The sequence below is a fragment of the Larimichthys crocea genome, chromosome XII (genome assembly GCF_000972845.2).
Source record: "Larimichthys crocea isolate SSNF chromosome XII, L_crocea_2.0, whole genome shotgun sequence".
In the NCBI taxonomy this organism is placed as follows: Eukaryota; Metazoa; Chordata; class Actinopteri; family Sciaenidae; genus Larimichthys; species Larimichthys crocea.
This window is the reverse complement of record NC_040022.1, coordinates 22,587,396-22,601,309: the sequence shown is the minus strand read 5'-3', so window position 1 is coordinate 22,601,309 and position 13,914 is coordinate 22,587,396. Positions and strand designations below refer to the sequence as shown.

General features: G+C 40.8%; 2 protein-coding genes across 2 annotated transcripts; one reads left to right on the top strand and one right to left on the bottom strand.

Moving 5' to 3' along the window:
- Window positions 1-737: 737 nt before the first annotated feature.
- Window positions 738-7,087, bottom strand: e4f1 (E4F transcription factor 1). Its single transcript, XM_010730685.3, has 14 exons — window positions 6,929-7,087; window positions 6,564-6,688; window positions 6,389-6,470; window positions 5,759-5,940; window positions 5,472-5,592; window positions 5,223-5,375; window positions 4,920-5,110; window positions 4,599-4,835; window positions 4,263-4,368; window positions 3,881-4,098; window positions 3,602-3,800; window positions 3,353-3,513; window positions 2,197-2,259; window positions 738-2,064 (listed from the first exon to the last, which is right to left on the bottom strand). Exons 1-14 carry the CDS (start codon window positions 7,014-7,016, stop codon window positions 1,690-1,692), a joined length of 2,301 nt encoding a protein of 766 aa, XP_010728987.3. The 5' UTR covers window positions 7,017-7,087; the 3' UTR covers window positions 738-1,689.
- Window positions 7,088-9,309: 2,222 nt separating this feature from the next.
- On the top strand, window positions 9,310-13,877 carry narfl (nuclear prelamin A recognition factor-like). Its single transcript, XM_010730686.3, has 11 exons — window positions 9,310-9,417; window positions 10,749-10,844; window positions 10,947-11,090; window positions 11,190-11,319; window positions 11,393-11,527; window positions 11,706-11,824; window positions 12,121-12,250; window positions 12,331-12,403; window positions 12,499-12,636; window positions 12,945-13,102; window positions 13,202-13,877. Exons 1-11 carry the CDS (start codon window positions 9,352-9,354, stop codon window positions 13,441-13,443), a joined length of 1,431 nt encoding a protein of 476 aa, XP_010728988.3. The 5' UTR covers window positions 9,310-9,351; the 3' UTR covers window positions 13,444-13,877.
- Window positions 13,878-13,914: the final 37 nt, after the last annotated feature.

The following is a 13,914-nucleotide window of genomic DNA, read 5'->3' as shown; positions in this document are numbered from 1 at the left end:
CAGAAACTGTGTGGTGTACCAGCCAGGGACATTTCTCTGATTATAGCGACTGTGTTAACCTCAGTGAGCACCAGTTACAGAGATACAGCCTGCTCAAGGTTACACCAAATGCAGCAGCATTTTAGTTAAGCCTAACTAAATGTGGTGAATTTGGCAAAGAAGCAAAAGTAATACTGTAAGACAAAGTAAACGGCTTGACTTTGTTTCTTAGTGCACCGGTCAGAACGAGCCCTGTGGTGTGTACATGAGTCCCAGAGGGAGATGGAGCGGTGGATGCTGTGTTTTACCTGGCAGGTGTGTGTGGTTTCAAAAGCAGCTGGTATTCCCATGATGAGCTGGTGGAGGACATTCACTTTACAGCCACACACTTCTAAAAACAAAGAAAGAAAATGGAAAAAAAAAAGAGGCTGCTACACCCGATGATAAAAATAATGCAAAGATACTACCTGATAGTTGTATAGCACCTGATATTCAGTTGTTTTGGTGAATTTAGGGGAACAAGTATGAACGAGTTGATTGGAAACAGCCAGATTAACAGGCCAGAGTAAATTATTTCTGTAATAGAGACAGAGAGATGCAGTAAAATTGTCCATCTTAAATAAGGCAATGGTGTCTCAGAAAGGTTTGGGTTGATGTGGTTGTTTCTTCAATGATCACAAAAATCTAAATAATCACAGTGAAAGACAATATTCTCAATCAGAAAAACAGGACACCAACAAAGAGAAGAGGAAGCCAACTGTCTAAGAAAATAGCATTTATTTGATGCAAACTCTGCTCGAGTAAACGTTTTTAACGTCTGGTGTATCTGTCATGCTTAAAGATGCATTACGACTGACCAGGAGAGCAACATTGTACCATGGGAGATTTTAGTCTCCCTGAACGGCCACAAACAAGCAGTCACACGCACACACACACACACACACACACGCACACGCACACGCACGCGCACGCACACACACACACATACATACATGAGTAAGTCAGTCTTTAAAGGGCATCACATTTTGAAGCGGATTTTGACTGACATCAGAGAGCAGAAGTGAAGACTGCAATCGAGTGATGCCATTTCAGGTAGTAAAAGAAAAGAAGGAATTTCACTTTTTGACTGCAGAGAAGACGAGACCAGGCTACAACCGATAAAAGGAAAACACATGTTCAGTTTGAACCCCCGAAAACGAAATATGCATCTGTTCAGGCCGTCAAACCTTACAAAATTAATGGAAGTTAGTTTTAAGAGGTCCAGTGTGTAAGATTTAGGGAGCTCTATTTACAGAATATGGCAGAACGGAAGAAACTAAACACTGACTGTAGATAAATTGCATTTTTCATCGTAGTTTCTCCTTCACACTAGAAAAGGAGATGTTAGGTGTGTGGGTTAGATGCCACTAAATCCTACTCACTGGTCCATTAAGCTGTAATGTGCCTAAAAGTTGAAAAAATTAGCTAATTAGTGCTTTGTTTTAATAAATCAATCCACAAATATGAAACACATGATAGAGCAAGTCCTCATGCACACTCATTTTTTTTTATGTTTCACACACATTTCTTTGTAGGCTGTTCCATTTCTGTAACTATAAACCTTATAAATACTTTGGCCTTTGTTTTATAATCACACCTCACACACGCTCGACAAACTCTATCACAGTCGAGCCAAATCTATCACAGTCCGTAGTTAGTATCCTCCTTCCATCACACAATGACAGTCTGGATCTCCACCTCCTCTGGGGAGGTGATGACATATTCCTCTTGCTGCTGCACCATCTGTATTCCCTCCTCCACCGCTTCCTCTGTGGTAACCATAGTGACAGTTCCGTCCGGCGTCTCCACGGTGCCTGCCGTGGCCAGTAGCGTGCCGTCACTGATGGCAGAGGCCAGCGTCATGGCCACCTGCTCTGTCAGGCTCTCGGGCGTAGCGATGGTGATGGTGTCGCCGCAGTCAGAGATGGATGCTCCCTCCTCGTCCACCGCCATGTTGCGCACGATGATCTGGTGGCTGCCCGTGCCACCGGCGCCATGTGACTGACTGACGATTCGCTGCACCACTTTCATGATGTGGTTTCCCATCTGGCAGGGAGAGGTTCGATATAGAGACGTATAATACAAACACAATTAAGAGCTCTGATCAGATGCTTTGGTGTAAATATTAGAGATGTTATATATTTATAAATATGCACGTGTGTATTTGTGCATACTGACCTGATTTTGGTTGTCTTGAATGAGTGTAACCTCTTCTTCCTGCATGTCCTCCTCTGTTTGAGTCTAAAAGGACATAAGACAAGCAGAGCAAACTGAATAAATGTAAGAAAAGATAGGTGCGAATAAAAGAAAAAAATAAGTAGTTGCCCATAATATGTAGAAGACATTGTTTATGTTATTACATAAGTCACCAACATAAACCATAAGAAATAAAGTCCTACAAAATGGATGACCATAACGTGCCAAAGGCAACAATTCTAGTTGTGTCTTCAGTTCATTACTCTACAACAGCACACAGTATGTGAAGCGTTGGTAGTTGGTCGAGCCGCTTCACAATCAATAGCTCCAACATTGTTTCCTGCAGTCATGGATCAGGAGCTACACACCGCTCAGATGTATTTTGGACCATTTATCTTCACAGGCGGTTATTCTCTTTTTCTAAGAGAGATTTGTTGCATCCTTTCATATATAATAAAAAGACTCCTGATCAGTGTTGCTTTGTTGTTATTTTTGTTTTTTTTACTGTGGACTATGTTGCAGCTCTACAGTACTATGGCAGCTTCTACAGATTAGGTTTTAGAAGAAGTGTAGCCTTTAGCAGGCCCACAAATGCTTACTTCAATTAAAACTCTTTAAATTTTGTTTCCCTAATATAATCAAGCTGAAGATGATAAGATAAGATGATACATTCAATTTAGATATTTCCATAAACAGCTGCACATTTTGTGAGCAATTGTGCTGACTGATCTACGATGTACCATGGAAATAAATCATTTGAGTCATTTTTTTAATACTGACATATTATCCCTACACAAATTAATGTAGAATACAAACATACAGTTGAAGTTGTCTGCTTTAAGAAGACTTTAGAAACTAGTTTTATTCTTTTTTTAAATACAACTAGTTTCTGTGAACTCATCAGCAACTCAATCAATTTCCTGCAGATGTGATCGTCTGAGTGAAATTGTTTTGCTCTTCAGGTAACACTTCAATCAGTGATGTAACAGCACGCCTTCTGCTATTCACTGCTAATAGAAAATACCCGCCGTGACATTACTGATAGGGACAGAGGTGCTTGAACAAGTCTGATCCCAAAATTTCCTACTTATGATTTACCCTTAAATGCGCCTCTTAACGTTGCTTCCCTGCGGCTCACCTTGATGATGTACTCTTGTGTGTCTGCCACCACTGAGGAGAACTCCACCAGGACAGCGTGAGGATCCTCTGAGATGATGGCTGCCGTAGCGAGGTCGTCCACCGCCTGCTCCTCGGTTACCGTACCCTGCTGCTCGCTCAAATCGTCCTTATGGCAGCCTCCTGGTGGAGATAACAGACTGTGTTGTTAGTTCTGTCTGTATCACTGCGAGTTTTCTTTATGTCTTGTCGTCTGTCGATGCACACTGACCTTTGGCACGCATGTGCCGATTGAGAGTCCCGTGCTCGGCAAAGCCTCGCATGCATTTTGGGCACTTGAATGGCTTTTCTCCGGTGTGATGGCGGATATGTCGCACCAGAGAACCTTTCTCCCTGAAGCCTCTCAAGCAGAACTGACACACGTAAGGTTTCTCGTCACCGTGGGTCCTCTGGTGCACCTGCAAGGCATTCTGACCAAGACAAAGAGATATGTTAGACAGGAATGCCTTTTATGTCTCAGTTTAATACAGCACAAGAACTACAAAATCACCTTGGTCTTGTACCCCTTGCTGCATCTGGTACAGTTGTAGGGTCTTTCATCCGAGTGTGCCCTCATGTGCTCACGTACATGCCCAATGGTTTTGTACAGCTTGCCACACTCACCACACTTGTACCTCCTCTCACTGACATGGACCTCCATGTGTTTCTTGAGCAGGTAACCAGTGAGAAACTCCTTGTGGCAGAGTGTGCACTTGAATGGTTTGTAACCTGCACGAAGAGAGAGGACAAACAGAAAATTAACCCTTTATGCATGCACCAACAAAAGATTGTTGTTTTCTTTTTGCATGTGAACGGACTAACACTATCAACTGATGTCTAAGAGGGGAGCGTGCAGTGATGCTGTTAGCCACTGTTAGTAGTTGTGGACTTACCCAGATGGCCTTTGACATGAAAGCGAAAGTAATTCAATCCCTTGAAGGAGCGATTACAGTGTGGACATGTGTGCAATTTTGAGGATGTCTGATCATCACCTACTTCCTACAAAAGAAACAAAATCAGACAATAAAACAGTGAAAAAAAGTGCAACACTAAACTCAGCTCTGCTGAGAACCGGTTCAAACATTTCCAGAACTGATCAGATCATTGTCTCCCCTATCAGTTTCAAAAAGTCTGACAGAAACTGTTTCTCACGTAATATGAGATACAAATATTAAACGCTGCTCCACATGTCTTCATTCACGATGCAGTGCAGTATGTCTCATCCTTACCTCTGTCTCCATTTCCACAAACTCTTCTTTGACCTGGATCTCTGTGATACCCTCGTCAGCATCAGGGCAGTCAGAATCCACTTGATGTATCTCTTCCATTGTCTGTGTGGTCTCTTCAACCACGGCCTCCTCTGTCTCCAGTGCAATGCCAGAGTTGATGATGGCCTGACAGATGAGGTTGTCACCTGCTGCTGCTGCAGCAGCCAGGGCCTCCGCCTGAGACTGCCCAACCACGACCTGACCACAGGGAGAGCAACGGGTCAACACTTTGCCCGTAAAGTGTGTACCTTTAGCTAGACGTGGAACCTTTTCTCCGCTCACCTGTTGCTCCTGTGTTGTTCCGTCCACCTCCATTGTGAAGTGGACCTGATGGAGGACCTCTTGGGAACCAGCGTCTACCACACTAACGACAGCAGTCTGAGCCTCTACCAGCTCCTGCTCCTCTGGCTGTTGCTCCACAACCACCACCTCCTGCTGCTGGCCAGCCACTGCAGCGGGATCATCTTCGACTCCTGGACAATTCACACAGACCCAAATCCAGTACTCTACTCTCAACTTTGACATAATAGATTGTGCAAGACCATCAAGGTGCCCTCTTCAGCAGAGACACTACACAAATCTGACCTTTTTGTACTCCGTCTTTGCTGACCAAGATCTCCTTATACTGCACGAAGCGGATCTTTTCAGTGCAGGGTGTGAGGGCCTTTAGGTGTCTGGTGAGGGCACCCGACTCTCTGAATGACTGACCACATAGAGTACAACGATACGGACGCTCATCTGCAAGAGAACAGGGTGAAAAAAGTTATTATTGGGTTAACTTCACTAGAGGATGTTCAATTCAAGACCAAAACAGTCCCGATTTACTGTCTGTACCAGTGTGACGACGATTGTGACGAATCAGGGAGCCTTTCGTACGAAAGGAAGTTCCACATAGGTCACATGAGAAGTTCTTCTGGTCGCTGTGAGTCTTCATGTGAGTTCTCAAGATATTGGTCTGTTGAGTGAAAACAGAACATATTATAGAAACGACACTGGCAACATGAAGTGCAATAAATGAAAATGAATTCTAACTATTAGGAAAGCTCATGTTTCTCATCTCGGGTACCCATGAAAGGAATATATATATATATATATATAACCATTTACAACAAACGACTCACTGTTTTAAAGGTCTTTTCACAGAGTTGGCAAATGTAGCGTCCATCTTGGTTGACTTTGTAAACGCGCTTATCGCTGTCAGCGTTGTCAGATATGGATCCTTCGGTCCCATCTGACTGGTCAGTAACTTTAGGCACCGCGTTTTTCTTCCTGCGACCTCGACCCAACTGACCGCTGCTTTCATCTGTGTTGAAAACAAACAGATTGACTGATCAGATCAACAAAAATAAACTGAACATTCTCTCATCTGCGTGGACTTTATATGGTAGCAAAACTGAATATCACGGGCAGTGGTTAGCACTATCGCCTCGCAGCAAGGGCTCATACGTGTGAATGTGAGTGTGAACGGTTGTTTGTGATGCTTGTTCGGGGGTGTACCCCGCACACTCGCCCAAAGTCAGCCGGGATAGGCTGCAGCAGCCTGTGACCATGATGAGGTGAGCGCTCATCCTCATCATGGTCACAGTTTATGTTTGTTGACAGATGGACGGACTGTATATTTTCCATTTTTGGGTTGATGGTTGCATAAGCCAGCTTATCGCCTGCAGGAAATTATAACGCACTTTTATATAATATAATTTAAAAACATTATAAAACATTAGCTGATACTTAATAGTTAGTTGCTGACCCACCATTGGAGCCTTTCACTGGTTCATCTGAGGATGCACCGTCAGCTGTTTTCACCTCTGAAGCACTCCCAATGGCTGCAGCAACCTGTCAACATGCAGACATGAACATTTTTGCTCCAACCTCTGCTGTTTATAAAAGCTCCTGGATATAAACCTACACTCTCACACACACACTCACCTCTTGGTGGCTGGCCTCGTCCCGTGCCTCCACACGCTTGCAGCTGTGTTGCAGCTTGTGCTGGATGAAAGCCTCCAGCGTAGAAAACTCCGTCTGACAGCGTCCGCACTTGTGCACGTCTTCATCTGACAGCACGGAGACATTAACATCATATTGTAGTTATCTGTGGCTCTACCAGCTGACACACGCAGCTTGACGCGTGTAAACACTGCGGTGACCGGCTGGACTTGTATATCCTGACTAAATGTTGTTGCTAATGGCAGCTAGCTGCGAGCTAGCGACATATCATGATGGAGGAAGTCGGCTAGGCCCAAAACACAGTTAGTGTTAAACGTGTGAGTGCGTCTGCAGCGAGCAGGACTGACCTTCGTCTCCCAGCGTGGTCTGGATGGTGATCGTCTCGTTGCCGTGCTCCCCGTCTGTCTCTGCCGTATGATTATTTTCTACATTCATGTCGTTCGGAGTTCTCCGTCTCTGTCGCAACGCTGCTACGGGAGGGAAAACATGGCGGATTTACGACCCCGTAGTCATAACAACAAAAGGGCGCGTGCCTAATGTCTTTGCATCTTTACATCATAAAAAAAACATTAAAAAAACAAAAAACATTAATAAAACATGATTTTAATTTGAGTTCATGCTTAAAGATCGACCTCAAATAAATGATAAAATAAAAAATTAAAACAAAAACATTAATAAAACATGATTTTTGATCGACCTGAAATAAATAAAACTGTGTTCCGTACACATTATAAAGACTTTCATTCATTTTCTGCAGTCTGATGTAATTGTACATATTGTTTTTATTTCTATTTCTATGAAAACAACATTTATTTTTATTTTATTTTTTTTATCTAGTTTTCTATTCTGTCTTTGCACATGTTTAATTTAAATTAAAATAATCTTTATAAGTTCATTTTATTGTATGTTTAATATATTGTTTTGTGTGTCATGCATGAAGTATCTATATATAGTGTTAAACCAGTCTCAAGACCACTTTTGAAGGTCTTTGTCTCATCTATCTATCTATCTATCTATCTATCTATCTATCTATCTATCTATCTATCTATCTATCTATGAGCTTATAATATTATATAGCGCATTTCGTGCAAACATGCACCCCAAAGTACAGAATCAGAAATACTTTATTAGATGAGACTAAGACCTTCAAAAGTGGTCTTGAGACTGGTTTAACACTAATATATAGATACTTCATGCATAGATACAAATAGAAAACTAGATAAAATGAATAAATAAATAAATAAATGTTGTTTTTATAGAAATAAAAAGAAATAGAAATAAAAACTATATACAATTACATCTATCTATCTATCTATCTATCTATCTATCTATCTATCTATCTATCTATCTATCTATCTATCTATCTATCTATCTATTCTATCTATCTTCTATCTATCTATCTGCAGCAGTTGTAATTCTATTTCTTATACCGTAATATGGAGATGGTTTTTATTTGTTACATCTTTTAAGTCATGCCAAATTGGTCCTTGCATATATAATTCATTTTTTTTCTTTTCTTAATGGTTTTGATTTATGATAATTTTTATCATTGTATGCTCCACAGAGAGACACAAGAAGTCTTTCTTACCTGTGAGCACCAGCCTCTACAACTCCTCCCTCAAAATAACAGACAAGCTATCGAACTGGCTTGTGCAAGTGCATCTTCCACACATGCATACTGCACTTTAACAATCAGTCTATTCTCTGTACAGTTCTCAAAGACTAAATTCTTTATAAGGTTTTTTTGATTTACATATCGATAGTTCAATGTTATTTGGCTTTTTTTACTGGTACTGGATTTTTATTTATTGTTATTTATACATGTGTATTAGTGTTAAAATGTTATCTTATGTGTATAGTGTTAAAGTTTTTTTGGGGGGGATTTTACTATCCAACCTCGATAGTGTTAAACGTTTTTCTTGGTATTACTACTATCTAACTTACCGTTTGGGAGCTGCTTTAACAAACACAATTTCCCTGCGGGGATTAATGAAGTATTTCTGATTCTGATTCTGATTCTGTACTTTGGGGTGCATGTTTGCACGAAATGCGCTATATAATAATTTCTGTAAATCAAAAGTCTTGATTTATTATAGACTTATAGATAGATAGATATGATGATAGATAGATAGATAGATAGATAGTAGATAGATAGATAGATAAGAATAGATGGATAGACAGACAGACAGACCGACAGACAGACAGACAGATTTACTTTATTGATCCCGAAGGAAATTCAAGCATCCAGTAGCAGCATGCAAACATAAACTAAACATACATTAGAATTAACCTATAACACAGTAACCATATGTTAAAATTAACCTAAGATAGCTCTAAATGTAAATATGTACAGAGAAATCAAACATTTGTAGCTAAATTAAACATTTTCAGAGAAATTAAACATTTGCATAGGATTTAGATATGTACGGAGGAATTACAAATGTAAATATAATATAATAAAATAAAATAAAATAAAAAATGAGCAGGAGAATTAAACATTTACATAGAAAATAAATATATAACTGTGTTAAGAAGTTAAAGCGTGCTAAACATCTATACAAAAACTATATTAAATAAATATAGAGTGACCGTAGAAATGAAAATGTTTAATAAAAACACGAGAAATGAGTACAAATGGGGATAAAGGACTGTGTAGAGTTAAATTAGGCTGCTGTAGGTGCAGACACAGAGTTCAGTGACAGCGAGGTGGAATCAAGGATAAGCTATTCACGACAGAAAGGTAAACAACAGGCACTTTACGGCAGTAACTATGGCTTCTCAGTTCAGCGGCGTGCTGCAGCTGACAGACCTCGATGATTTCATCACTCCTTCACAGGTACTGAGACTATTATTATTATTATTATTACACGTTATAACGTGAGATTCACTCTGAGGGACACACAGCTATCGATCAGGATCCACTTCACGTTTGAAAAGCAGACAATAGCGAAATCATGCTTACCTAACTGAGACAAGCGAGACTAAAATAACCGCGACAGAGAGGAAGATCCCCACAAAAGCTTAACACGGAGTAATGTTAACTATTTGTTTTAAGTGTTGTTCACAGAAAACATCGTTATATATAATATTAAATGCGTGTTAGGCAGCAGGTTAGCCTGCGGCTAATGTTAGCAGTGATGTAACCAGATGACACAGCAAAGATAATATATATACTGTATATATAAGACTGCAGCTGTCGTCTAAACTGTCTGTTCATTTATTATTATTATTTATCGTTTAGCATATTTAACACCAGCATGACTTCAGGACTTTCTTTAGCTGGACTTTCTCCTCTCTGTTTCTCACTTGTGAGCAATTTATTGTCAGCTTTATGTACACAAACTACTGCAACAAGAGAGTCTGTCTCATTGTAATGAGTCCTCAAGGCACTTTAACAAAGAGACATCTCTCTCACTGCCTCTGTTATACAGAGTCTTTACTCCCCTCTTAAAACCCACCTCTTCTCATTGGCTTTTATGTGTATACGTGCATATTTTTATTTACTTATTTCTTTGTGTTTATTTTATTTATTTTATCTTGTGCGGGTAGTGCTTTTTATTCATTTTATTTTTATTTTCATTGCTTTCTATCTTTCTATTATCTACTTCATGTTTTTATTGTGTTTCTAATGTGGTATTTATTGTACTTCATGTTTTTATTGTGTTTCTAATGTGGTATTTATTGTGTTTTATCTCGTGGTACAGCACTTTGAAAACCTTGTGTTTTACTAAAATCGTGCTATATAAATAAAGTGGATTGGATTGGATCAGTCTGAGTTTACCTCTTCTCTGTAACCTAAGACTGTCCCCTACCACGCTTGTTCTCCAGCTGTCCTTGAATGTTGAATTGGTTTCTGTGTTTACCTTTGGGACACTTGTACTTTAAGATAAGATAAGATAGACTTTATGGATCCCACACCGGGGGAAATTCACTCGTCACAGTAGTTTGTATACACACAAGAATTTCTCACAATTAAGAAGCATATAGAAAAAAGAGTTGTTAAAGAGGCTGAGTCTGTGGGAGTATCAGTCTCTTGCTGAAGGAGCTGGTTAACGCCCCCACAGTTTCATACAGGGGGTGAGAGGAGTTGTTCATGATGTGTTGTCCTCGTCCAGGACAGAGCTGGCCCTCTTGACCACCAACATTAGTTTGTTTTCTGTTTCACAGGCATGTGTCAAACCTGTCAAAGTAGAGAAGAAAGAAGGTAAATCTGTGGCCAAAATTCAAATAGAAGATGACGGCAGTTACGTCCAGGTCAATCAGGTCGGTATCAAGGGTTCATCAACACTTGTGTGAATGTGAATCATTCAAATTAAAGTACTTGCACTACTGTTTACCTTGAATTAATTCGCCATGTGTTTGTAGGATGGTGGGAAGCAGAAGCTGGGCAAAGCAAAGATCACACTGAATGACTGTTTGGCCTGCAGTGGCTGTATCACCTCCGCTGAGAGCGTCCTCATCTCCCAGCAGAGCAACGAGGAGCTTTTTAAAGTGCTGAACAACAACAAGGTAGAGGCATGTGTTTGAATGCTTGTGTCTGATCATGAATGCCTTTGTGACAATTATAATTTTGGGTGCCTGGGTGCGTCATTTGGACTCCCTCCACAGACCGGTGGCGCAGAGCAGAAGGTGGTGGTGGTGTCGGTGTCACCGCAGTCCAGAGCCTCCCTCGCAGCGCGTTATGACCTCAGCAGCACTGAGGCAGGCAGGAAGCTTACGTGTTTCTTCAAAGGCCTTGGTGAGTGCAAATATGAGTCATGCGAGCGAGAGGTTCATTTAGGCACTTCTGAAGGTTATTATCGCTGTTGCAGGGGTCCATCATGTTTTTGACACAAGCTTTAGTCGGACGTTCAGCCTGTTGGAAAGCCAGAGAGAGTTTGTGGAACGTTTCCAGAGGAAGGAGCAGGATAGTACATGTCTGCCCATGATGACTTCAGCCTGTCCAGGTATTCCACTATAAACATTATCTTTGTACATATTTTGATTTTTGCAACGCAAAATTCCACGAATTATTGATATGCTACATAATAGTCAAATGGTATCATCATTATCTTTTTACTCACTTGTGTGTGTGTGTGTGTGTGTGTGTGTGTGTGTGTGTGTGTGTATTTGTGTTGTATTCAGGTTGGATTTGCTACGCAGAGAAGACCCATGGAGAGTTCGTTCTTCCGTACATCAGTACCACTCGCTCCCCTCAGCAGATGATGGGTTCTCTGGTTAAAGGCTACTTTGCTGAACAACAGGTACAGGAGCAACTGCACATTAGATGTTACAGTCAGACTTCACGGAGGTTAAAGTGATATTTCTTCTCTCTCAAATTCACATCGTAATACATATTACTGTTGCAAAGTTCTGTTTCAAATAGATGTTTTTGTATGAAGTTGAAATATTTAGTATCAAAGCAAATAGAGAGAGTTGACCTCTGCAGTATTTAGAGCTGTGATTGTTATAAATGTGCGTATATATATATAAATATATATATATATGGTGATCAAAACAGAGAGAACAGTGAGTTGAGCTGCGTATTATGTGTTGTTAGGGGCTCAGTCCAGAGCAGATCTACCATGTGGCAGTAATGCCCTGCTTTGACAAGAAACTTGAGGCGTCGAGGTCAGACTTCTACCTGGACAAATCTCAGTCTCGAGAAGTGGACCTTGTCATCACCTCTGGTACAGTAACTATTATAATGCTCTTTGTGTGTATGGATGTGAAGTACTTTCTCTTTTATATCATTAACTGTCTCACACAGCTGAGGTTCAGAAAATACTGGAGGAGAAAAACGTGGCTCTTGGCGATGTGGAACCTGCCCCTCTTGATGCAATGTAAGTTCTGCGTCTCATCTTGTCCCATTAAAGTAAGCCGTAACATGAACTTCCATAAGGAACAGATGATATGCTCCATGTTATTCTTCACCCAGGTTCAGCCATGTGAGTGGGGATGAGTTCCTGAGCCATGCTGGGAGTGGGTCAGGGGGTTACCTCCATCATGTCTTCACCTATGCTGCCAAGGAGCTGTTTGGAGAGGAGGTGAAGGAGCTCACATACAAGACCCTGAGGTGAGTGTGTCTCAACATCTTTTAGCGGCTCGACTCATTCTTTCTGCTCATTTGTGGTTCAGGCTAATTATGTCTGGAAGATTCAAGGTTGAAGAAGAGTTCCTCAGAATAACTTTCCTTGTAGATCATGCTTAATTATTATGTCACTCAACCTGGATACAAGCTCATTACTGTTTTAGAGGATTTAACATGTGTAGGCGGAGAGGCTGTGTAAAAATTCTGAATTGCCCCAGTTTAATTGCCTTGTACCTTTTGTTGTAAAAGAATTTCCCAACCCCTGTTTTCCCATTTTAACCCCTCTGCCACAGGAATAAAGACTTCCAGGAAGTGACTATAGAGAGAGACGGGGTAGTCTTGTTGTGCTTTGCTTCCACATACGGCTTCCGCAACATCCAGAACCTGGTGCAGAAACTCAAGAGAGGGAAGTCGCCTTACCACTTTGTAGAAGTTATGGCCTGTCCATCAGGTAAAGTGAAATATGCAGAAGTAAAAATTCAAAAACTATGTTCCTAGCACTGCTTGATTTGAATGCAAATGAACACAGCATGTTCCTCCTCACATTCAGGTTGTCTAAATGGTGGTGGACAGGTGAAGCCCTTACCTGGTCAGGACCCAAAGGAGCTTCTCCAGAAGGTTGAGAAGCTCTACAAGGCAGAGCGCCCCCTAACACCAGAGGAGGATGCTCGTGTGTCCGAGCTTTACCAGTCCTGGCTTCATAGTGTTGGGGAGGAGAGAGCCAAAGAGCTGCTTCACACACAGTACCACACTGTGCAGAAAAATATAAACGGCCTCACTATGAAGTGGTGAATCGTGCTTCTGCTACAATCCGTGATCATCAGCAGACAGGATGTTTGTTGAAGAGTTTTATTTTTGCTACAGAACCGTCCAAATAAATGTGACCATCTTCTCAGAGAAGAGAGTTATGGGCAAAGTCAGATATGAGCAAGTTTGACGTGTGCCAACGACGTTTCAAGCCACTTCTCTCTCAAAAGTTGTGTGCCTAGTGAGGTGGAAGACCAAGGAGTAGATTAAAGACACAAATCTAAAGCCACCATATAATAACAATACAATAATAACACAACATTTGCCCTTACACTGCTGATTTAATTAATTAGTCTGGCAACTGTTACACTATGAAAATGAGAGCTGAAATAACACAAAGCATAATATAATCATTCCTTGTTTATTTAAACCTATTATATGTTGTGTATATTGGAAAATAAAGACATTATTTAATTGTAGGTGTTTGTATTTGAAGTTCTTTTTTAAAGATGTGAA